We start from the raw sequence: 25,037 nt of genomic DNA, 5'->3' as shown, positions 1-25,037 counted from the left end.
GAAATTACAAGTATAATTGCGGATCATAGTTGCACGACACGAAAGTTTAATCACCACTTTATTGCATCCTTTTTGAAATCACAAAATTCAGTGGCTCAGATACAGGATTTTTTTAGCCTGTACAAATGTTTTGTTGATACAGTGGTGAGCTGGTCTGTAGAAAGTTGCAGAACTTGTTTTCCATTTACCTGCAATTTGATTGGTTTCTATTTGTAATTGGCTGTTGTATTTTAGTAAAGCTTCCCATTGCCTGGGGAAAAGATGCGATTTAGAGCAAAACATGGTTTAATTCGTGAATAACTCGCACTTATGAGAGCCAATAAGATTAAAAGAATCACCAGTGATTTCAAAATGGTATAATAAGTTTAGGCAATAACATGATTTCAAGTGCAATTTGTTGTTAATAAGCACGGGTGCATTCTTTAAAAACAAGAAAATTGCATGAGCCCGAAGGGCGAGTGCAATTTGTAGTCTGCAGTAGTTATTACGTGTTTTCATAGATACGTGATAAAGTTTAGAGCTACGATTTTGTTTCTTGTTTTTTTTTTTACAAGTCATACAGTTGCTAGGGTAAGCTGATCGTTAATCTTTCACTTGCTCCAAGACAGTCGACAACATAGCCGCTTTTTTTCTTTAGAGAGGACAGTGAATGCGTAAATTCGCAACTACAGGTCTTCCTGAGTAAGAAGGTGAGTTCGTAACTTTTCAGCTTGGACATAAGGTTAAGAAACATGTCTTTCGTCTTGTCAAGAGTGAGGAAAAAGTCTGAGTATTTCCTCATTAGGAATCGAACCCAAGACCTTTCGGATTTCTACCACTCAGCCGCAGATAACTCTATGGTTTAGTAGGCGTTTACTAAGTTCTTTCTTGGGACAAAGAAAAAATTTGTGTCAGATTTCTTCTGTGTTTTACCGTTCTGACAAGACGATTAACATCTTCCATCAGTAAATGTGTCGAAAATTTAAAAACTTTGTTCACATACTAGACGGGTTATGTTGGCCGCCAATCATAATTAATTGCACTCAACAGACGAGCATTTCGGCGGTGAAAATCATTTAGTTATTTTGCCTTACCATATGTATTGAATTAAAGTTCAAAATCCGACAAACAACACTTACAGAACACTGAGTTGTTGACCTCTTTCTCCAAATGGAAGTGGTAGTTTTTGTGGCGCAGGTAAAACCTGGGGTGAAACAGCGCTTCCAAAGATACTGTTCCCTTCTCATCCGTGAGTCCCTTACGAATCCGAAAGATTCCTGGTTTGTCCGTAAGTATCGCTCTCTTTTTGTCAGCTCGTACGCCATAGTTCTCTGTCGCTCGTGTTGGATCGTCAAGAGGGGTGTTAATAGAAACTATCTTGACACATTTAGGAAGCAGGAGGTCTGTTACAGGTGGAAATATGGCACATGTCTTTCACGAAAAGTAACAGATTCATTCCTAGCGAAAATGCATCGCTAGTAATGCACTGTTTGTGATAATTATCTTAAAAGCAACAAAGGGAAATCGTGCAATGAAACCCTTTTCAAAGCGTTACTAAATGCTTCTATGTCAAGTTCATGGATCTAATGAAGCATAAGAATACAAACAGGCCAGAGATCAAGGCCATCACTTTTAGCAAGTTCAGTTGGTACTTCGAATGCATTACCGGTTAAAATGGATTTCAACAAACATACAGGTAATTTTAGACACAGAAAACACTTCAATTCGTTCTGAACCAAAACGTGTCATCTGCTTTCGATACCGTTGAAGCCTGAAGAATCTGTGCCCTCAAGCATTATCTTTCAAGAAAAAATGTGAAGCTTCCGTTCAAGCAACGCACTGACCTTTTTTTGCTAAGGTAAGACACAGGTGGAGAGACAAAACCGCGGCAACATTTGCGAATAACCTCATTCCCAAATTGTTTACCAGTAGGCTGTAAAAGTGGCAATGGAATTCAAAAACAAGAAGTCATGTTTTGGCTATCTTAAACGCAAAAAAATCGGATTGAATTTATTAATGACCTTATGTCTCTGATTCACTTGAGCGAGCACCAATGATGTAATTCATCGAATTGTCAAACCTCAACAGGGAGCTTTATGTGTTCAAATTACCGGCACCAGTTAAGGAGCCAAAACAGCGAATTGTCCCGCGACAAGTCCTTCAATTTATTACTTTACACTGAATTGAAATGTCCATAACCAAGAGCGTTTTTCTAAAAAAATCTTACATTGAAGAGTTCGCTGCTCTTTGACAACAAAATTTGTCGTAACGTAGCGCCTGTTCGTTGGAACAGTCAGAGGGACTATGATAGAAAAAGGGATGGGGGGGGGGGAGGCTTGATTCTCATCCAGGCAGTCTTGTCATCGTTAATTTTTAGGTACGATTAATTAATTACCATTATTTCCATTTTTTTGTTCTTAGTGTAAACGAGAAGAATAATGTGATTTCCTTTGAGTGCACTACAAAAGTTACTCAGTAAAAAATTAAAGGTGTACTTGTCTGCCTAGTCTGCGGGTCTGTGCCACTCAAAACTCTCACAAAACCGCCAGCTTTTCAAGTTAACGGTGCTTCGCTGATGAGATAAGGAGGGTGCCCCTTGTTCGAATCAAAAGCCCTCGAAATTAAGGGTAGTATGTATTTATGAAATCAACGAATCCAGTGCAATCACGAATGACCGGTTCTTGTCGAGCATTTTTATTTAAAAAAAAATATAGAAGAGAGTATTCCTTTCGTTTTAAACAAGGAATCTAGTGACGCTAAAAACAGCTTTGAAAATGAGTGTCAGTGTTTTTTAGAATGAATCCCTTGTTTTGGTCTCAGAAAACCTTCCACAGTAAACGAAAATGTCACCTTCAAGAGAGGCCTGGTACTACTGAGCCAAACAGTTATGTCAAGAGAGTCCTCTTTACCTTTCCAAAGTGTTATTCATTTCGAACCTGCCGTATATGGACATTAATAGGATGTTCAATACCCATGTTTGGTTTTGCACTTTGTTTGTTTGTTTTATTTGTTTATTTGTTTTTTTTGTCAAGATAATGTACTCGTACTCATATAGCTAGATATTTTTCGTAAAAAAACCAGAGCCGCCTGGCCTCGCCCGTATGTAATGGTATCTAGTATATGAATAGCGTCGAAAATTATCTGGGATTGCTTTGTTTTGCTTTAATTTTTCCTGTGATTGGTTCAGAAATTCGCATCACTCTCTAAACCAATCAGATGCCACCACTTCCTCGACCAATCAGGTGCAAAAATAAATCCAAGCACGACTTAGTCTCGCACGTTTTTCCGCGCTTTAGACACTTTGGTTCTTTTTCCTCTGAGTTCTCATTTGTTTCTTAAGGGTATTTTTCCTTTCTTCTGATTGGCCATTGTGATTACTTTGGTTCTGGTTTCACGACACTCAATCGAAAAGAGCTCTTTCAAAAAGTACTACCATCTGATTGGCTTCGCCACTCGCTACTATTTCGTGATAAATAGCGAGTCATGTGGGAAGCTCAACAGTATGGGATATTGAGGATAGGATAAAAACGACGAGGCTCTCCTGTTCTTACGTTCAGAATGACTACTAGAAATAAATAACAAATCAATTATTAGGTCTCAATTGTTTATGCATGATGTTGATCCGGGCTTCACCCTTATCAACTACCGTACGATAAACAATTTCGAGTATATATGCTAATTCTCAAACGTAACAGTTACATCTATAACAGCTCCGTATTGGGTTGAATTGTCTTGGCAATAGATTATAAACTTTTTATAATCTCTTGTTTTTTGGGTCCCTTTATGATAACCCTGAGTATCGGCTGATTGAAAAAGTTCGTGATCGTTATTACCTTTGTTTTCTATTTAAAAGGCCTAGTTAAAACAGCTATATTAGAAATAGAAGGGGGAGGGGGGGGGGGGGAACTGAATGATTCCAGCCTCTTGTTAATTCAATAGGCGAATTGACATTCTTTTCTTATTCCCTGTTTGCTTTTGTAACTACGGCTGGGCTCTTAACTAGTAGTCTTAATCTTGAAAATTCCATTTACAATCGGAAGCTAAACGCCACGAACGCTTCGTGTTTTCCTTTCTGATCACACTGGTTTTCACCTCCTCCTCACATCCCCATCTATGACAGAAATTTGAGTATTCTCGGTCTCACTTTGGAAAGAAAAGTGGTTGGACATCACCTTTATGAAGTTCGCCACCCAGTGAATTGGACGCTTGGTGAAGAGATTAGAGAATAACAGGCTGCTGCGCAATGCCTCCTGGGAATATTTTTCAGGCCTCCTTTTTTTTTTGGCAGAGGTTCAACACTGTTCGGTGGGAGGCAAGTCAAGGGCGGCTGTTTTAATTCGGTGTCTGTTTTCCCTTAAATAATTATTATCACTCGCAATAAAAACAACATATGTGGCTTCGTCTCCTAAAGGAGAAAGTAGCCCCAACAAATCAACCCAATGCTTCTGTCTGCACTTCGCACAGAAAAGGGCCCGCCGTGTGATTTGCAAATAATGGGAATGGGTTAGGAATCGAACGAAAAATCGTGAAAAAATATGCAGACTTGCAGATGAATGATTCGCCTTGGCCTCCACCTTGGTAAACGATTTAATTGCCACTAGCAAATCAATACACTTTGTTCAATCTCGTCTAATAACTGTTGAAATTTGGACGTGGAAATGAATGAAACGAATGGGAAAGTGACGGAATCTAAGGGAAAGCCTTCGTTTAAATCTTCTCCTTGTTGACCAATCAAAACCCGTTGATGACTTATCAAACTTGTGAACAGACTACAACATTACTGAGTTTGTTGTAGCGTCGTTAAAAAAAAATTATACTTCTTCTTAAATGAAAAGATTTCTTTCTTTAGCGTGAAGAAAATATATCAATTGTGGGCCACGATGCAGCCTCATTGAGTTCGAATTCATCTCGTAGTCTTCTTAAAATTGTGAAAAATTCTTCTTGCTCTTAAAAACTGCTTTAAGTAATAACATCGAGGTTTAAGCCCGTCAGAGAATTCATTAGTATATATTCAGTTTCAAACGACGACATTTTTTCACATGCAAGTGACACTCGGTGATAGCCAAAACCTGTTTATTTGGCCGGTACCTGTTCGATTGAATCCACACAACAAAGCCATGAAAAAACTTGCTTCGTTCTCGACGATTGCTAAAGATCAACTCTAACTCGTAAAGAAAAAACGGCGACATTCTCGCAAATTTTTAAACAAGAACTGAAAATTCACATACGGTGATTTGCATCACTCCAAAGGGTCATGAAGTGAAAGTCTGTTATTATTTTTAATCATAACCCGAAAGATTTAAGTAAGTACCTAATAACAGATGTCCAGCTTATCCCATTCATTTTACAGCCACAACGCATTATTGAGAAACTGTATTTTCCTCAACAGGTAAGCACCGTATTTCAACAAGCGTTTCCGTCTTCTGGACACCAATTGTATTGCAGCCATGACTTTATGGAACACATTTTCCAGCATATTGCTCTTACAGTTGTGTCTTGTCTGCACAGGTATGGCACCTTTTGATATCAATTATGGAAGTGTTTATCTGACCCAATCATTCCAATAAAAGCCGGCCCGGAATTCGACCTTATGGTCCAAATTTGAACTCATGGAACAACTCGATTCGTCGGTGGTGTTTAAGAACACCCTTGAAGGCTGTGACTACTGTGATTATGATTACCGGTTGACTGGCAGGAGGTATCAGTGTGGGATTGTTTACTCCAAAACAAACTCGTTGCTTATTGTCCACAGTATCGCTTTGTATATATCATATAAGATGTAATTCATACCCTTTCGGTTATTCATACGAATTGGTAATTGGAGCTACAACAGCTCGGTTTGCACCACAGAGAAAGGAAGATTGTTTACTTCATTTATTCCATCGGTGACCTATTGTGACGCGACATATGTCATGGTTGTGTCGACTCAGGCTGGGATATTGAAATTCCTATGTATGATCGAAGAATATTGTTCACATCAATACTAAAGTTGTTGTTGTGTCTTGCGTTTCTTGAATCAGGATGACATTAGCTCGGGTTCTGCTGAAATTTTCAATTCGGTTAAATACTCTTCATATACTCATGTCAAATATTCTCACTATATTTGTTTTTAACCTACCAGTGTTCTGTTTTAGCTATATCCATTGCAGCTAAAATGTGTACCTGAGAATTTCTTGACAGGTCAGCGAAAGTGAAAGCAAGAAAACAAATGGAAAGTGATGATCTCTTTTCTTCGTTCGAACTTGTACGCATTAAAGTCACAACCAACGGGCGAAATGCTTACTGCTGAAAACATTTATTTCTAGATCCTAAGAAAGAAAATTCGACCTTTGACCTAGAAAAGCCTTCTTGTTGTGGGGCCATTATGATCTGAAATTGTTGAAAAATAACTTGTTATTGATGTACTCCATGCGTTTAGATGCCAGGCACACATCACCACACAGTAAAAGAACAGTAAGATCCCAAAGTAGACAAAGTCAGAACACTACTACTGCTTTACAAGAGTCTAGTACTGGATGGCCGAGTTCTCAAATCAGCAAACGACGCCTAGTTCCCATGCCTTTTGCAAATCGTGCGTATCAAAATACTTTCAATCAGCGGCTGTTTTACCGCAGACAAAATAACTGGCTTGCAAAGCGATACAACAATTTATGGAGGAAATACGCAGTTGGCAGTATCCCTGTCAGCCCCTATCATCAATCGCTATTACCTAAAGGTTATAACATGGTTCAAAATCCAGGATATAGAAATCGGTTAACACAAGCAACGAAACTTCGGAATAACGCTGATGAAGACACGAAATTTGTAGAAGGAAGAATTCAAGAATATTACGACCAGAGAATTAACAAGAATAGGAACAAATGGATGTATAAGCCGATTGGAGGTACCACCCAGCACCTGAAAGACATCTTCTTGGGGCGGTGTTGGGATTTTGTTGAAAATAAGGGAAAAGATCTTGATAATCCGTTCAAAGTAGATTGTAAGGAGCTGTGGGAAACGTTTTCGAAGAGTTTTGCCTTTAAAGGGCCCTGTGATGTTACTGCAAAGGACTATGCTCTTTTCTTCGACTTGTATGACGAGAAACCGCTGAATGACAAAGTAAGTGCATCTTATGTGGTTTGAGTCAACTTCTTTCTTTTTAATTTGGATATATCAACAAAGTTGAAATGGTAAATTGGCCACCGTAATGATTACAAAAGCTGACGTTTCGAGCGTTAGCCCTTCGTCGGAGCGAATAGAGGAATTGTGGGTTGTGTGTGCTTTTAAAGGCAGAAAATGGAGCTACGTTATTGGTGGGTGCATGGCAACGAGAAAAACATGAATAAATTAGTGGAATGAAAAGCGTTCATTGATCCCTGTGGGATTTAGACTGCCGGTTTGAAAGATGAGCTTTTGTTCAAGATTTTTACGGCTTTCCGTGCCACCTAAGTGCAAGGAAAGACCGCAGATTATCATTAGATTATCATTCTAAGCAACATATCATTCTAAGCAACATATGGCAATCTGCGGTCTTTCCTTGCACTTAGGTGGCACGGAAAGCCGTAAAAATCTTGAACAAAAGCTCATCTTTCAAACCGGCAGTCTAAATCCCACAGGGATCAATGAACGCTTTTCATTCCACTAATTTATTCATGTTTTTCTCGTTGCCATGCACCCACCAATAACGTAGCTCCATTTTCTGCCTTTAAAAGCACACATAACCCACAATTCCTCTATTCGCTCCGACGAAGGGCTAACGCTCGAAACGTCAGCTTTTGTAATCATTACGGTGGCCAATTTACCATTTCAACTTTGTTGATATATCCAAATTATTTCGTTACTCCCACCGACGCAGCCCCAAACAGTTTCTTTCGAAACTATCAGCCTTTATTCTTTCTTTTTATTTCGTGATTGCGTGAATTCATGAAAGCAAAAAGGAAGCTCCAATTTCATTGTGCACTCATTCTCCAAAAAATTGGAAATAATGTTGACGGTTATCGCAGATGTAGTTTCTCAAAAAACTTATTTGTTCAGTGTCCTTTTGACTATTAAACCGGTTTGTGCCTGTTTCTTTCCCGCGCATTTTTCAGGTCATGTTTTGGTCAGGAACAAGAGAACTAACGCATGCGTACACCAGACTGTACGACAGATTTACAACCTTGGAGGATACATTAGCAGGGTAAGAATAACCACTTTTTTTCGGTATCCAGCTCTTTCAAATACTTCTGAACGATTTTTTCATCTTGATGCTTCTAGATACTTGTTGAGCGGCTTGAGATGGTGTGGCAGCAAGGAGGATCCTGGGATAAACTACAAGGAATGTCCTTACGAATGTAGCAAGCAGAAAGCATTTTGGGGTCTGGCTGCGGAAAAGGTAACCATCCTGTGTAAACACTAATTAGATGGCCATTGTGGTGTGTAGATTTTTCGCAAAAGGATTTTGGTAGCTTTACAAAGCACGTTTGCATTGTCCAGTGCCTCAATGTCACCCCCTTCACCTAATCAAAAAATTGGAGGAAAACCTAGAAGTTGCCAAATTTTGACCCTCCTCTAAAATTGATATTTAGTAACCCAGACTGGCCCTCGAGTAGATACATGGCTTTTAACATATTACCTTGCTTGAATCTAGGTATAATTTCCGTTTTTCTTCCAACAGCTGGCGAGACGAGCTAGAGGCATTGTCCACGTCATGTTAAATGGCACACGACAGCACCTTATGGACCGACAGATCTTTCCTTCATTCATGGACGATAGGTCAGACATCGTGTTTGTTGCCTAACCACAGAAACCATTTGCTGAAAACCCCATTTTTAAAAAGAGAAAAAATATGTAAGAAAAAAGTATCTTACAAGTGCCTGATGAATCAATAGGAAACCAAAGTTACTGCCTTTTCAGAGTCCATTACAAATACAAAACATTATTTAAATAAACCATGCACGTAATGTGGTCAAGAATGGAGAGCAGATGGTGTTAGAATAAGTCAGTAGAACAGAAAATACTAATTGTTTCCCACTCGCACCACTGATCCTAATTCATAATTTAATCTGCTCAGTTATCTAGCAGAGAATCAACTGTCAAGTCTTCCAGTACAGGATGTCAAAGAGTTTAGAATTCTTGTGGGCCACACTCTTCATCACAAATCTCTGTGAGTAGATATGATAACAGCTGCAGCTGAAAAACCCGGCGTTCCCAGCCTGTAGTTTAAGCGTCTTATCATGGAAAGCAAGTTAGCCCTTGAAGCCAGCCACCCTGTTTGATCGTTTGGAGTTTTTCACTTTCCCAACCTCCGTCTACCTCAGTATAAGAACTTAAGAAGATTTTCTTTTGAATAATTAATAATTAAAAGTCGGTGATCGTATCAAAACTCCATCATGATTTCCCGCTATCCAAATAAACTCTGGGGGAACTAACAACTACTGTTCTTTGAATAGCTAAGGGGTCATGATGATATTTCCTTACGTAAGTAAAAACCCTGACTTAACAGATACACTTGTTAGCTCTCCTTTGATTACATCATCGTAGTAGGCTCGAGTCCTTTTGTTGAACTTTCAGGGGCTGAATGGCAGTACTGAATATTCTAGTTTACCCTTGAATTAAAAAGAAAAAGAATCTCTCTGCAAATCAAATGGTGTTAATCACGCACCCTTACGTAAACCGGATCTGAACGGTCTCTTTTGAAGGTTACGCCACAAACTTTATGCATGCTTTCGTTTTTTTTTTCTCAATTCCCTTCTAAGAATTAGAGCTTGAATAAATCGTAGCTGTTTGGTGTCCAAGTCAACTAAGAATGAGGTGTAGCACCTAAGCCACTCAGAATGAAAAATTTGTTTAATTTGCTAAAAAATAACGAGAACCACGTGAGAAAAAGGGCAAAGGCGTTATGAATTCCTAACTAAAGTACACTAAAAATAGTGATGCGAATATGTTTCTTATCATCATGCATCGATCCTGGTGCTTTAATCTAGGATAATTCTTATCCCTCGGTGTTTATTGAGTGTCTTCCACTTTTCATAGTGCTTCAATGTTACATTGACTTATTATGAGGGCGTAGTGTGCGTAATGCTTCGTGCTTGATCTGGCACGTGTAGGAGGCCTGGGTCGAGCGCAGAGAGCGGTGGATTGGTAGGGTCACGTGAATCGACTTAAAAACAATGAAAAACTGTAATTTATCTCGTTTTCAGGGAAAGATGCGACAGCTTGACTATTTTAGAGTTGCAGAATCGAGCCAAGGCAAGGGGATTGAAGACAACATGTTTTGACAATCCCTAGTAAGTAAATATATTGCAAACGGAAACGATTTCTTCCGCATCATTTATATTGCTTTAATTGAATTTTTAAGATTATGCCAGTCTAACGAAAAAGTCCAGCTTTTCTAGCCATTTACATTTGATTAGATGAAAACTGAATAATGTTTCCTTTCCTAAAAATGAAAATACTTACAAATTATGAAAAAATGATTATCATTTCTAATTTATTTCTTCAGCTTTATTCGACACCTTCTGTGCTTGGACAACCCTGGGGATCCCTTGTGTCTTTTCAAGGTTTATGACCAAGATGAGTTGCCGGAAAAATAAAGTTTTAGTTGGAAAGGAAATATAATGAGACGCAACACAATAGATTACATGAGTATGAACAACTCATGATACGAAATTTAGAGCACACTTTTCTCTGGCCGAGTAAGGACAAAAACTCCTACTAGCAGTCTTTCTAGGCAAAAAAATGTCATTTACATAGATATGGGAGCACATACCCGATGTTATTATTCCACGATTACGTCATGTTACCATATTAGGGCACTAGAACATGCAAACATGCAACGGTTTTAATTAAAGAACGGTACGAATATTCGGACGTAAAGCGGAACAACAAAATAGCCGTATTGAACAATCCAAACTCTGATTTTTTTCTCCGTTTTTTTGGTTTCACTTATTAAACAAAAATTCCTTCAAGCCCTTCAGATGTGGTTTTTTGGCCATAACAATACCTTAGGGGTTTCGTTTTTGCTGTCTTCGTCTTTCGCGCACGCCTCGTGCGATCAAAACAATGCTTGGGTGAGGTCGCACGATGTAGAAGTGACGATCAAAGTACTAGAAATTGAAACGATAGGGGGAATGATGTGGCCTAAATAAACTATTTGATCTCATATGTCGAGGTGTCAACTGCCTTATAAATAAAGGATAAACAAAATAAAGGACCCTTCGGCGTTTCAAGTTTTATTTCTATGCGGTAAAATGACTGTAAATATTTGATAACGTAACTATTTAGTCGCTAACGCTGTAAGAATGCTCTAACATATCAGCAAAACCAACAACAATTACAACATAGCTAGAAAGACTAAATTGATTCTTACTTTATCACATACTATTTCCCCTTAATCATGATCACCTGGCCACGAAAAATTGAGTGTTACAGCTCATGAGCTCTGTATGAAGCTTATCACATAACCTCTCTGAGATGATTAGGCTATGATCCTAAAAATAGGTCGACTGGTAAATACAAAGAGGGAAACACAATTATTTCACCCCGGGAAAGTACTAATTTTATAGATATATGTATAAGTCGTACCTTTAGACGAGGATCCCCCTCTCCTTGTTAATGAACATACGATCGCGTTATAAAGCAGAATGGATGTAACTGTCTGACAATCGTATCAAACTGAAGTTTTGAGATTCTCACTGAGCTAGTAAACACATTTTGGTATTATTCAACAAACATTAAACTATCTAAAGAAAAGAGTTAATCTCCCCTCCTATAAAATCAAATCCAAAGATTTCCACGAAGCTTTGTGGGTTAACTAGTTCCAAGTAAATAATATAAGATCATTTCAAGCACCTGTTAAATCGAAACAGGAATTTTTCAATTGCGCTGATACGAGAAGCGCCCGAGTCTGTCAGTTCCACAGAGATTTTTATAAGGCATTATCAACTAACCAAACATTGTTGATTCTAGCAGTTGATTACACTGATTTTAGTCGCGAAAACTGTAGTGAGTATTCCATTACATACTTGTGTAACAATTTATCGGAGGTCATCTAAAATCTTGAAATAGCGGTCTACAAAGTATTTAATTCAAGAAGAAGTAAATGATCCACAAGTTGTAAAACTTGCTCCCAACTGAAATAACTTTGTTATTTAAGCATTTAAGTTAAAAGTTAAAAAGCTAACAACAAATACCACTCGTATACTGGCTTATTGGCGTAACAACCTAAATCGATGTTAATTAAATGGATGTTAACAGCGAACACCTTCCTCTCAGACTCAACAAATGTAAAGCACTACACTCTGAGACGGAAACCTGAAATTCTTCATGGATTTTAAATTAATTGATTATTAAGTAACAAACTTCTGTATTATTTGGCCTTACCATTTGTGCTTTTATTTCCGTGTTTCCTATGACAATACTATAACAAATCGAAGTATCTATAGGAAAACTCAGTAATTCTTACTTGTTTTTTGTTTCAATCATTCGTTGTAAAGAGAACTTATATCTTCGGCTTCGACTTATAACAAACACCATTTTACTTAAGGTTCCGCGTAAGTATTATTGCTATATCATGAAATCCTCAACGGAATTTCTCCAAAAATTACCTTCTCTCCCTGCTTCGTCATAATCAACCCTAAAGAAGTCCACTCTATATCTCAAAAAACTTCACATCCTCTGTCGTTGCATTCAAACTCAAGAATAAACTGGACGTACATGCGCACTGGAATGAATTCTGACGTTATGCAAAATAACCATAAACCAGCTTCAATAAACCTTTCATATAGGATTAAAACCTTTTAAAGTACTTAATTATGAAAAAAAAACGCCAATAAACGCTCAGTAAAGCAGATTCATTACCATGTAATTATGAAAAGAGAGCTACACATGCCTCCTCCTCTCCAACACATCTGCCACCATTCTCCACCCGAGTCTCCTTTCACAGGATTCCTCCGTAGTAGAGCCAGTAAGCGATATTCAGAAAGATAAACACCACTGGAAACAGCAGCCTGGAGAAAAACTCCACAGTATTGAGGATCCTGACGTAGTGATCCTCTGTCTGAGGTTTTTTGGAACCTCGGCACCTGCCTGGTCTCGCCACAGTCTCAACCTGGGATTTTCCTGGTATCCAGACTGCCTCCTGACCTGAAGAGGGGCGGCTGCCAGGCGACGGAGGCGTTTTGTCATTATCGAGTAATTTCTCTGCTGCTTCGCAAGCTTTGTCCTGCAACAATATCAACAACAACAAAAGGAAATTTATGCTGACAATTGCAAACAGCAATTTCGACAACGTTTTGTGGTAGCTAATCGTTTATAGAGAGCATGTACTATCGTGTCCAGCGGCCATACTTGTCAATTGAAACAAGAGGGAGTATATTGAAGAACAGTTCAATTTTGCAAATGACTGAATTTTGCGAATGGCGTTTATAAATATGTCTGGATGCGGGACGCATCTGGTAATACCGAAGCTTATAAAACCAACAGCTGTTAGAAACCTTTACACCTAACGTGACAAATTCCATCATCGGCTCAATAGTGAAATGTAAATGTGTCACCGTTTTCTTACCTCGTCGTGTTTCTTTCTCATTGCAAACCTGTTTCGCTCCTCCTCTCGCTGTTTGAACACCAGATACGACACAAAGGCGTATTCCAAGATGGCGGAAAACACGAACAGAAAGCACATAATGAGAAACCATTCCAAGGACTTAACGTACGAAACCTGAAACGAGCAATAAGAAGTTTTGATATCACGATTAAGAAATTTGCGACATATTGTTAACCATGTCCTCTCGAGAGGTTCTGACTAGTGTAATCGCTTCCGCGGCTAATGGTTAGAATTTTGGTCATTTTACGGAAAACGGTTAAGTTTTTCCATTTCGGTTAACAGATGTGTTAGAAATTTATTCCAATTATTTTGGAAAGATAATCATTTATTGTTAGTGTTCTATAACGCATTTACTTGCTGGCTTTTATCATTAGAGTCAAGAAACAAGGTAGTTTCCACATCGAGCTGCTGGGTTGATATAGAGAGACCCTCATGGAAGAGAATCAGAAACAAGGATACCGAAACTATGCTTTCAGTAAACCGGTATATTATGTTTTTATCGGCTAAGGTGAAACTCAGTATGGTATTTTTAGAACTGCAAGAGTGTACACTCATGCTAGGAACAAAAATTTGTCTCTTTGGTGACGTTGCCGGATTTACGCCCCTTTTCTTAGTAAAGCCGTATTCGGGAAAGGGAAGGAAAGCTTTCAGTAATGTTTCTCACATTGTTCAATGGTAAAATATATCCCATCTAGTAACTTAACGCTACTCCATCTATTAAGTGAATGATGACGTGTAAGCTTCGTGCAGTTACACCTTCTAAACTCTCCTGCAAGCCCCAAGGAATAAAACAGTACCTTTGGTAGAGAAGTCCTGGCACTACCAATCAGCGTTGCCATGGTGAGTACAGTGGTGATTCCCATGGCAATCCTGGCGGCAGTTTGTTCGCGATCGACCCAGAAACTGACCCAGGCCAGGACCACAATTAGGTAACACGGCAAGTAAATCTGCGAAATTGTAAACCATGGGTTTGTGAGTTTAAAGAACAAAATTAATCTGTCAGATCTTAAGGAAAAATCGCTTTTAGTATAAAATCCGTCATGCATTATCCTGTAATTTATTTACGCATTCAGGCCACCATTTGACCCTTTAAACCCCTGAAAGTAACTAGCGTCTTATTTCTCGGTAATAACCAATATCTATTTCTTCTCAGCTAAATCACTTGTTTTCATGTTTGTAACAGCATGTGCAGAGACTGTTAATTTGTTTCAAGCCATATCATCAAAGTTCATACCTGAATCATGTGGAATCCCAATCGACGAGTCAAATCAAATTGAATTGTTAGGAGAGAGTAAGTTCCTATGACACACAAACACACGTGTTTAGTGTATATGAGCGGGTAACTGCACATTGATGGCTTACTTCTAGTAAAAGATTTTAAACAATTTTCAATTTTATCTGTAGTTGGAAGTTGTTATATTCCTGTGTTACTTATTTTGGTCGTACCTGAGCAAAGCCAACTGTTTGTTTATTCGTGCGAGGACACCACTTTATCTAGAGGTTCACTTAAAAAGCAGCTGGCTTAACTCTAACACCCTTCAGAGTGACTGAGTGAAAATTATCATTAAATTTAAGTTCGTGAAAAAAAGATAACACAAAACAAAACAAAACAAAACAAAATTCTTCTTGTCAGTACCAGAGGTGATGTGACGACAAAAAGTGGGGCGAATATGAATACCAATATAAGGGTGTGGTGGGATAAACACTCAAAAAGCAGTTTGAATGGATTTTCACATGCATACAAATGTTTCTTTACAATTTTTTCTTTATGTTTTGCATGTACGAACGCGGAGTGAAAGAGTATAAAAGCTTTCAGATGTCAAAAAGTAATATCGTACCAGTCGAGAAATCCTCAGTATCTGTGTAATGTTCATGAGAGGTCAAAGTGTAGCTGGGGATCTGAATTTTGTCCGACACCATCACAGGGTTTTTGTGATGCCATTGAAGGATCAACTCCTGTTCATCGTAACTGACTGAATAACACAAAGATATGAAAAACAGTTGAACCCTCTATAGATTTCAGGAAAACAAAATGAAGTTCAATTTATTGAATATTACTTACAAGCTTCAATGTTTAGATAACATTTCTGTTTATCCATCGGGAAATTTATCAGGTTCATTGGGCACTGTGATGTTACTTTCAGTCTTGAAGAAGACAAAAAATGCAAAGACCAGAGCATAGTGAGGAAAGGGCAAATCATCCACAAGGCGACTTCCCTCAGCATTGGTATAATTAAGTTATTTATAGTCGATAAGGGTGGAGGCGCAGTGGCCTCATGGTTAGTGCGTTCGACTCCGGATCGAGTGATCCGGGTTCGAGCCCCGGCCGGGACATTGTGTTGTGTTCTTAGGCAAGACACTTTAATGCTGGGGGTAACCCTGCGATGGACTAGCATCCCATCCAGGGGGGAGTAGAAATACTCCTTGTCGCTTCATGCTACAGAAACCGGAGTTAAGCACCAGCCTAATGGGCCACTAGGCTCGTAAACAGACTTTGCTTACTTTACTATGGCCGATGCACGTGGGTTATGTGACCAACTTTGTCCTCCAGAATGTATTTTGAAAGCTACTTATAGTTTGGGTCTTCCCTGTTCATCTGTTGTCGTAAATTTCTTGATATGCGTCCCCCCCCCCTCCTATTTCAGTAGTGTTTCTTTAAAAGTGCATGCATTTGAACATCTCTGCAACCTCGTGATCAACTAATGATAAAGTTCTTTTTACAGATTCATAATGGCAGACGTAAAAGTTGTGAGAACTGATGAAGCAAAAAGAGTAAGGATATAAGTCTAGAGCTAAAACATTTAAAAGACGTGCCTTCTAAATCGAAGGGATGGGTGGGTGGGATCCGTTCGCGAATTTCAAGCGAGGGAAATTTCTGCAAAAGATGCCATGCAAAACACGCTCGCAAAAAAAAAAAATTTGCAGAGACATTTCACAGAAAAAAGCTCGTTATGAGAGATCTAAACAAAATATTCTTGAAGTTTCCAGTTATTCCATAGTCATTCAAAGGAAGAAGTTAGAAACAAAGCACGAGTCATCTCCCCTCTCTTTTCCCTTTTAGTAGAATTAAGTTTAATTTGGTACAATTTCACCTCATGCTGTACAGAACGGTTCCATTAGGCCACAGTCGGACCACCTCATTGGTGTCAGTGATGTCGTGTTTAAGCCCGTCCTTGATTCCTGGAAAATGTGTGTCTGGAACCCAGATAAACTTGAGCATTTCAGGATTAAAGGCAAGTCTCTTTTGGTATCCCGTCTGGTTGTATTTCAAACGCTCGTCTTCCCAGTACTGACGGAAGTACATGATTGTCGTAAATTCCTGTTTTGAATAACATAAAAATAGAGTTCATTTGTTCTCTCATAACCGAACCACTGGCTATCCATTAACATTTGGGTAAATTACTGGAGCTCTTATATCTCGTCTGCCTCAAGATAACTTGCGCTTTCCCTTTGAAGTATATTTTTTCACAAAAGAAAATCTTTATGACTTTAGAATCGCCGTAACAAATTAAATTCTTCACAAACACGTACGATAGAATTAGCTTCCTAGATGACCTCCGCTTTTCTCTATTTGTTTTCACGTTTGCCCTTAGATATGCTTAGGGATATGTTGGTGTCTTAAGAATTTATCTCACATCGACCTGACATGGTGTAAAAAGATTAATAATTGAAAAAAATTGATTCGCACAACTGCTTCCTAAAGAATACCAGAAAGTTCGATTGTTAAGAAAAAATCAAAACATACCATGTTGATTTCATCGATATCCCCAATGAACTCAATGAAGACAGAAGCAGACACATTGACGGGGGGACCTAGACGGAGATTGTAATCATCATATTCACCGTAAGAACCGTGGCTCTTCGTTAATTGGTGGCTCGGAAGCTCAAACCCAGGCCAAAACAAAGTTTAAAATATTCACGTGAGCACAACACGTTTGCAAGAATTGTTTGCCCAACTAGTAAAAGACGCTGATTCTATGCCACTAGTATATACAGAGACAAAATAGGGTCATGGCCAACCAGATAACGGAATTTTGTAGTAGTTATGTCATCATTTGCAATTCAGTTTTTTTTTTCGCTTTCTTTGATTCTTCTCGCACCCCAGTAACAAGTACCACTTCACTTTACCAAGAGTTAATTCTCTATGACTTTAAAATTGACTAGAAGCACAGTTACCTAACTCTTTAACTTTTCAGACAGCGATTGCCAGAGTCTCGAGATTAGGCAGCTAGTAAACAGTTTAAACATCAGGAAACAAATGGTTTGATAGGTTGATGTGTTACTGATCACTCTTTATTAAAGCTAAAAGGCGAATTGACAGCTTCAGAAAACAAAGAAAGACCATTTCATACCTCCAAAGTTAGGGCGAAGTCTTTTGTCATAACCGTCGAGAAGATCACTTATCAGTTTGCTGACATTGAAATCCCCAGACGAATTATTGGGCACGGGACTGTATTACAAAAGAAAAAGATACAGATACTGATTGCTCTGTGGATACACATGTGATAAGGGATGTTCTAGAAAGTAAATGTATTAGCTATAGGGACAAATATTTCATTTTTTTTTTTTGTTCATTGCGAAAAAATGATGACGGGTTATGATGGACCTTAAGATTTCTACGACAAGTTCTCCGACGATTTCGAATGTCATGAACATTGCAGGACGTGTTTCGACGAAATTCATGTCATTGTAAAGGCAAGATCAGGGCACATTAGCAGTTTTAAAATTTTACTACCCATGAAAGGGTTCGGTTTTGGCCGATAATAATAATGGTCTTTTCTTGCTCATGAAGAGCATGATAAAGGTTCACGAAGAATACCACATCTTGGTCGTACTCCACCGTAAACGTAAACTCAAATGTTGTACTAAATATGGAAATCGTCCTGAGAATGTCGTGCTCTTTGATAAGGTGATATAAACTACAACGAGGACGATTTTCTTGTTCACGCGGTTGTCACAAAAAGGAAGACGCCGACGAGGTCAGATTTAATTTGCTTGTAATTAGCATCAACGCTACCCTTGCAGCATAGGAACTCAAATCTTTGAATCATCATTTCTATTCCGGTTCAACAGACAGTTGCGGGAAGATGCAATGAATGCTTTCAGTTTCTTCGTTTGTAACTAAATGAAAAGCCAAGGCTTAAAAGGTGCAGGTTGAAATCTTTCCCTATAAATCATCAGTTTGTTTTTTTTTTTTTTTTTATCTACTTAACACCCATTCGCCTCTCATAACTTCATGTGTTCTTTCGCTAAGCGAAGTCCGTGCGGCATTCTGGGGTTATCTCTAACCATGGAGCATTGCGCACTTGCTTTTGCTTGTAACTTTCCCCGCACATCTTGAGTGCTCCATTTCGCCCAAACCGATATTCATTTTGAAAATTAGTTCAAATTAGAGAAGCTGGGTAAATGCATTATGACAATAATTAAAAAGATACATAAAACCGAGGCAATCGTATTATAAAAACTTTGCGAAAGTAAAGTAAAGTAAAATTAGCGATGTAAACACTGATTCTTTGCTTTCAAACGTTTACCTGTTCACGCTTTAAGTAATTGAAGCAAAAAGATTCTTATATTGCTGTGCAGGCGAAGTAATTCTAAAGGATTGAAAATTACCAAAGTTATTAGGATTTTGATTTCCATGATAATTTGGAACTAAGTTTTCAATTACTTTGCCCCGACAAATTTATTAAGCAAATCTAGGATTCGATTCACATCATTCAAGAAAGTTGGTCTCATTGAATGTAATTCAGGTGTTAATCGCTTCGCATTCGGAGTTTAAGATTTCCATTAGACGAGAAAGACAACCACAGATAAAAAAAAAGAAACGTGGAATTGAAAGGTTGGGGTATTTATCCGTGCTAATTGGCAAGAAATTACAAAGCGAAGGTCAATCAAAGCTCGACAAAAAATAACCACAGAGGATAATCCAGATTTATCAGCAAAATTAGCACTTCGTACTATTTTTGGCCTAAATTAGGCCTAGTTTATACGTCGAATTTAAAATAGACGAATATGATTCAAATTTAATTCGTCAATCAGTCGACGATTAATCGACGGGTGATTTAGACGTCGACTATAATAAGACGAATTTTATTTTTTGCCCGAGCCTTCCGTATTTATATGACCAGCGGCGAATTTTAAAAAACCTTTGAAACGCGCAGATTACACCAAGGCGGAAAAACCAAAACAAGATGGCGAGGTTTAGCAAAGCTTATTGCTAGAGAAAATGTCCAGAGAAAGTCAGCAGAGGAGAGAGTTGCGACGTCGAATGTTGACAATGGTCGTATTGAAGAAAAGATTTCTTGCTCGAGTGTGTTTATTGATTTGCCTGTTGTTGCAATCATTGGAAGGTGAAGATATTCAGCGTTTTAGCAGTTGTCGTCGCAACGTCAGAATCATAGGAACTGGTCTGGGCGACATATGATGAGGGAAGGTTCAAGAAGACGTTTAGAGTGTCAAGAAAAACATTCCGCTTTATTTTAAAGAGCATTAGACCCGATATTGAGAAAAATACTGACAGAGATTCCTGTTTCACCTGAATACAAGCTTGCCATTTGTCTCTACAGGCTTGGCTGGGACGACTACTTGTATAGCATTGCTGAATTGTGTGGTCTTAGTGTGGCAACCGTTCACAACATTATCAAAGAAGTTTGTGAAACAATAATAAGAAACTTATGGAAAAAAAAAAAGTCTTTTTATAGGATTACACAATTACTGGTAAACCAGTAGTTTCCATTGTGATCCTTGCAAACAAATGAAACAAATGGTCTAAATTGAACATAACATCATTAAGAACATCATTAAGAACCCCAACTGGCCGGAGGCAAACCAGTTGGCTATTTACAAGCGTGGCCAAGGATCTGAACTCGGGGCTACCGTGAAACCAATCTAGTGGTCAGGGTGGGACTCGAACCCGAGACCGGCGGATTACGAGTCCGACACTCTAACCACTCGGCCACAGTACCTCCATGTGGCAGTCGTGTGGCAGAGAGAGTCAGTGCAATCTCATTTTCCAACTACTGAACAGAATTTCAAAGAGAAAATGGTTGATATGGAAGTGTTATGGCAGTTTCCTTCTTGCTGGGGTGCCATAGATGGGTGTCACATTCCCATTCAGTGTCCACCAGGTGGACTGAAGGCATGTGAAGAATATCGTAACTTTAAAAACTTTTACTCCATAGTCATGATGGTAATTGTTGATGCACAGGACCGCTTCATCTGGGCAAGTGTTGTTCAAAATCTGCAAAAGGTTCTTGGTGGGGTCATTATCTATGGTAGGTTGAAGCAGTTGAAGAGCTTTGCCAACCTGGTCAGTTTTGCTTGTTTTGAAAGTAGGTTTCTTGACAGGTGCAACTTTCTTCTTAAATGGAAGGTCAGAACTTTTATCTGTAAGATTAGAAGAAGTACTGCTACTCTCGCCTTCATCATCAGCCTCATTGATTCCATTATCAATACAATCTGCGGTGTTTCTACCAAGAGCAGAAGGTTCACATGCATTTTCCGGTTTACAAGAGTCTCTTGTTTTTACTAGTGGGTAGAGAAGGTTAAACCATTTTCCATATCCCTTATCTTCAATAAACCTTGTGATGCCTGAAGCAGTTTTAATTGTTAGCGAAATCTTCTTACAGTTACTGACGCACCACTTAAATTTATTCCTCGTCTGTGCCACTAAGAAAGGAAATTCATTTCCTGTAGCTGCATTGTACTTCTCATTTAGTTGTGCTAACATGCACCTTTTTAAAAACTTCACTGTCGCTTGCTTTCTTGGTATTGGTAAATACGAGTTTGTTTACCAGTCCTTCGTCATTGACAATGATATGTATCATATCCTTGATTTGTTCTTCGTTCCGACTGGTTTTACGCCCACGTTTGGCCTTTTTTCACTCCTTCTTCACTGCTTCGAAACCTTTCATCTTCGCCCAAATCGGTTTCATAAGCCAGCTCACCAGTTGGTTCGAGGTCGGAACGCTCTTGTTCAAAGATTAATTTGGAAGAGCAGCTGGTTCAATACCATCGGAAGGGTGATGGTCTTCGCTGAAGAATTCGTTTTGGCCAGCACCTGCAGCAGCTCCAGCGACTACCGCCGCTCCTTACTTTTGTTTCCCTCCTAACCCAATGTGTCTTCGTTCTTCTCAGCGATAGAGCAGAGATTCTGACACAAACACTTTTTCCACAGGCTATGCATGAATATTTTGTATTCCTTTTACAATTTGTGCAGGTGGACAGCAGATTTTTCCTCCACAAGGATATAACTCGCCCGAAGAAAACATACGAAGTGGGAAAGACGCGGGAAAAGTGAGTACGAAGGAATTGTTTGCGCATGCGACATGAACGAAACGAACCACGGGCTCAAAGGGATATACATTATAGTAATTTATTACACGACTCGGGCAGTCAGAGGGCCAATAAGTAAAATCAACCAATCAAAACGCTCTATTGCCGGTCAATATACTCTCAGTATTGGACCGAGCACTGTCCCGAATGGTCCCGAATGATACTGCACTTGTGTCCCTTTGAACTTCAGTCGTATAATAAATCTCTTATTAACCAAGCTTGCTCGGGACCGTACTGGAAGAATATCGGCCCTCGGTCTTTTTTGTACGGACCTCGCTGCGCTCGGTCCGTACTGTCAAGATCCCGGGCCAATATTCTCCCGGTACGGCCCTCGCACTTGGTTAATAAGATATACGTATGCATTGAATTTGATGCGTCTGTTACGCGACGTCTAAAATTAAGACGTGCTATCGCAATTGTATCCGTCCAAGCAAGACAGATACAACGTCTTGGACGAATTGAATTCATCGGACGAATGTTATTCGATTTATTCGTCGCGTAATCGTCGAATTTAATCACTAACAGTTCCCTGAATTAAATTCGTCCGAATTAAATTCGACGAATTTGCGACGTATAAACAGGGCCTTAGATTGGTGCGAAGAAATACTTCTCATTTCTGAAAACAACAGGTCACTAAAACTTGCAGCTGCTAATTAAAATAAAGTACTTATTTCGACTCCAATATCACTTGAAATCATTTTGAAATGCAAGAACTAAAAAAAGCATTTGTTACACCATTTTAGCAAGCCGAATGCCGCCAAAATAAAGAATAACGATGTTTATATGAAGTCCTACGACGTGTTATTCGTTTATTTTGAAAGTATTCGCCTATACTAAGTTGTGAAATATTTTGGGAATCTTTGAATCACAATTAATTATGTCAAGCAATAAAGTTAAGATCGACGATAGCACAGATCATTTATCTTGTTATCTCAAAAGAAGAGGAAGGAATTGCGTTCGTTTAGTTTTGACTACATACAAAAAGTTCCGCAATGTTTTACATATATTTGATTTTCATCCATGTCGAAGCACAGGAATTGTTTTGCCGCCAAAATTTGTCAGGCGACATTAATTTTCTGTTTCTAATTCACTGTTGTACGGCAAAAAAGGAAAATATTAGTTCTAGATGTAATAGTTTTTATTGTACACAATACAGTCGACATGAACTCTTTAGAGTAATGTTCAAAACAAACGAGAAATTGAAATTGAGAGGAAACGACCCCTGTAGCGCCTTTCTAAAACTTTCTTTGGCATGCAAAGTTTTAAACAATTGTTTGCGATGTCCGAACAGCTTTAGCAAAGAAGCAACGCTGTACCTTTCCCAGCTTAGCTCTAGTCATATTAAACAGTAAGAGCACCGAGTTGTAGGTTTTATACACATCTGACATCGAATCTAAACTGAATCGTTAAAAAGTGAGATAAATTTTTAAAAAGAAATGTATAGATTCTTAAAGTCTAAGGCCATAGGGAGCCAACTACATATTGGCTTCAGTTTAATTAAGACCATAGAAGTCGAGCGCCAGCCGCTCATGAAATTCGGTGGTTTCTGCCGCAATTTTTTAGTTAAATGACGATATGTAAATGTTTGAGCGCGCTGGCGTGTTCTAATGATATGATATGATGTTGAACGCTAAAACAACGCCCGTAATAAAAGGTAAAACCAGCGGTTTTCATAACCAATCCAACAAATTTGATTCATTACAAGGTAAATACTAGACTGTGTCTTAGAAAAATACTCCCCCGGTAAAAAATTGTTCAAAATATTGTACAGAAGGAAATAGAAACAGCTGAACAATTTGTCTCTTCCGAAAATCGGACGAGTCCATCAGAAGAAAATTAAAAGTGTTGAAATTTTGACATGGAAATAAATTTAATTTGAACACAGAATTTAAGGAGGTCACGTATACGCGTTTCTGTAAATACAACGTTGTTACAAAATACAGGAGTACACAGAGAGAATAAATTTAGCTTATAAACATACATCGATTTAAATATTTCAATGCACCAAAATAAATCCACCACAACACGAAATGTTTTTTACGACGTAGAATAACCTTAAAAAGAAAAGTGAGTTTAAATAAGAGACAAAAAGATTGAAATTGCAACAGACATAGCCTCCGTTACCTGGATTTATTCATGCTCGCGTCCACGGCAAGCCCGTAATTTCCCAGCAAAAACAGGACTGCAATAAGTTGCGGCAACATCTTTACGGCTCAGTAGTCTTCAAACTAGGCGTTCCCTGCCTAAAATGAAGGCGCTCGGGCATTTATGCATATTTAAATTGGCGACAGGTGTGTTCTGCCGTAAGGTTTTGAATCAACACTTAATTAAATGGCTCTGCCGATTGTAATGGGGAAAGCCAATTCGAAGCCAGTAAATGGAATATATTTCGCCGAATTTGAATACCTTTGGCAAACAATAATAATTGCCTAAAACTAGAATGAACTTTGTCAAAGTACTTTTTAATATAAAACCACAAAAAAGGACTAGGGGAAAAGAAGAAAACAAAGGAACTGTGCTTCGTTTTAAACAATTTTTTCTATGGTACTGAAGAACAGTTTGAGGAATATTTTGAAGCAAAATTCTTGTGTTCTTACCCTCGAAAAAAAGCAGCACTTTCTAGAAGAAACAAATCCGCGTAATAGACGTGAATTTTATTTTCTTACCAAAATATGAAATAATTTTTTTTTATCCCGGCGCTGATGTTGAGAATGAAGATTGCAAGTACTTACCGAAGAAAGCATAAACGATCAATCGAAACTGCGAAAAGCCTAAAGGTCAAATTGTTATTAAGATCACTTAAATATTCCTGGATAAAACCTTTGAATTCGCCTTCAAAAAAATAGAGGACCTTTTACTGAAGTGATAAGTTGTTGTGAGCGAATTGCTAACACTTTAAATATTGTAAATAGATTAAGAAAGATGGCAAGTTTTCAAGCATTGTTTAAAAAGAAAGAAGTCCAATACAGATCATTTTTAAGCGTAAGTAAGCAAAACTATGAACTAAGCAAATCCAACGGACTTAAAAAGAAACAGAAACCAATTTGTATCTAAATACAAGTGTTTTGGAACATTGCGTGTCACAAGCAAATTTGATGCGAACTTGATAAAATACAAATAGATGAAACATTGTAAACAAACCGGCAATTTTTGCAGCAAA

The 25,037-nt window shown here is 38.4% G+C and overlaps 3 protein-coding genes and 1 pseudogene across 9 annotated transcripts in view; 1 reads left to right on the top strand and 3 right to left on the bottom strand.

Moving 5' to 3' along the window:
- Positions 1 to 1,973, bottom strand: part of LOC111329653 (uncharacterized) — a 17,748-nt gene extending 15,775 nt beyond the window's left edge. For all 5 annotated transcript variants that reach the window (XM_022934401.2, XM_022934402.2, XM_022934404.2 and 2 more), the window contains exons 1-2: positions 1,824 to 1,973; positions 1,119 to 1,382 (exon numbers count right to left, since the gene is read on the bottom strand). In XM_022934401.2, coding sequence (XP_022790136.2) covers positions 1,119 to 1,382; positions 1,824 to 1,890 — 331 coding nt within the window. In that variant the 5' untranslated portion in view covers positions 1,891 to 1,973. The remainder of the gene's footprint in view (positions 1 to 1,118; positions 1,383 to 1,823) is intronic.
- LOC111329655 (ADP-ribosyl cyclase/cyclic ADP-ribose hydrolase) lies at positions 1,693 to 11,174 on the top strand. Of its 3 annotated transcripts, none has more exons than XM_022934408.2 (9): positions 1,693 to 1,837; positions 5,369 to 5,487; positions 6,398 to 7,077; positions 8,049 to 8,137; positions 8,215 to 8,332; positions 8,615 to 8,712; positions 9,011 to 9,103; positions 10,140 to 10,226; positions 10,442 to 11,174. In XM_022934408.2, the coding sequence occupies exons 2-9, from the start codon at positions 5,427 to 5,429 to the stop codon at positions 10,530 to 10,532; spliced, it is 1,317 nt and encodes a 438-aa protein (XP_022790143.2). In that variant the 5' UTR covers positions 1,693 to 1,837; positions 5,369 to 5,426; the 3' UTR covers positions 10,533 to 11,174. The 3 variants fall into 3 exon arrangements, with proteins under 3 accessions (XP_022790143.2, XP_022790142.2, XP_088613520.1); XM_022934407.2 differs by lacking the exon at positions 1,693 to 1,837 and adding an exon at positions 5,057 to 5,282; XM_088757394.1 differs by lacking the exons at positions 1,693 to 1,837; positions 5,369 to 5,487 and adding an exon at positions 5,574 to 5,677.
- LOC111329654 (glycine receptor subunit alpha-2) lies at positions 11,156 to 25,037 on the bottom strand. Its single transcript, XM_022934406.2, has 11 exons — positions 25,019 to 25,037; positions 24,002 to 24,120; positions 17,896 to 17,993; positions 17,289 to 17,356; positions 16,636 to 16,862; positions 15,606 to 15,688; positions 15,382 to 15,516; positions 14,778 to 14,842; positions 14,341 to 14,490; positions 13,505 to 13,657; positions 11,156 to 13,162 (listed from the first exon to the last, which is right to left on the bottom strand). The coding sequence occupies exons 2-11, from the start codon at positions 24,079 to 24,081 to the stop codon at positions 12,878 to 12,880; spliced, it is 1,344 nt and encodes a 447-aa protein (XP_022790141.2). The 5' UTR covers positions 24,082 to 24,120; positions 25,019 to 25,037; the 3' UTR covers positions 11,156 to 12,877.
- LOC148732531 (uncharacterized) lies at positions 18,030 to 23,979 on the bottom strand (annotated as a pseudogene).

This window comes from Stylophora pistillata, chromosome 4 (genome assembly GCF_964205215.1).
Source record: "Stylophora pistillata chromosome 4, jaStyPist1.2, whole genome shotgun sequence".
NCBI classification, from domain to species: domain Eukaryota; kingdom Metazoa; phylum Cnidaria; class Anthozoa; order Scleractinia; family Pocilloporidae; genus Stylophora; species Stylophora pistillata.
Note: the sequence above shows the minus strand (reverse complement) of the source record. Positions and strands in the feature narration are given on the sequence as shown.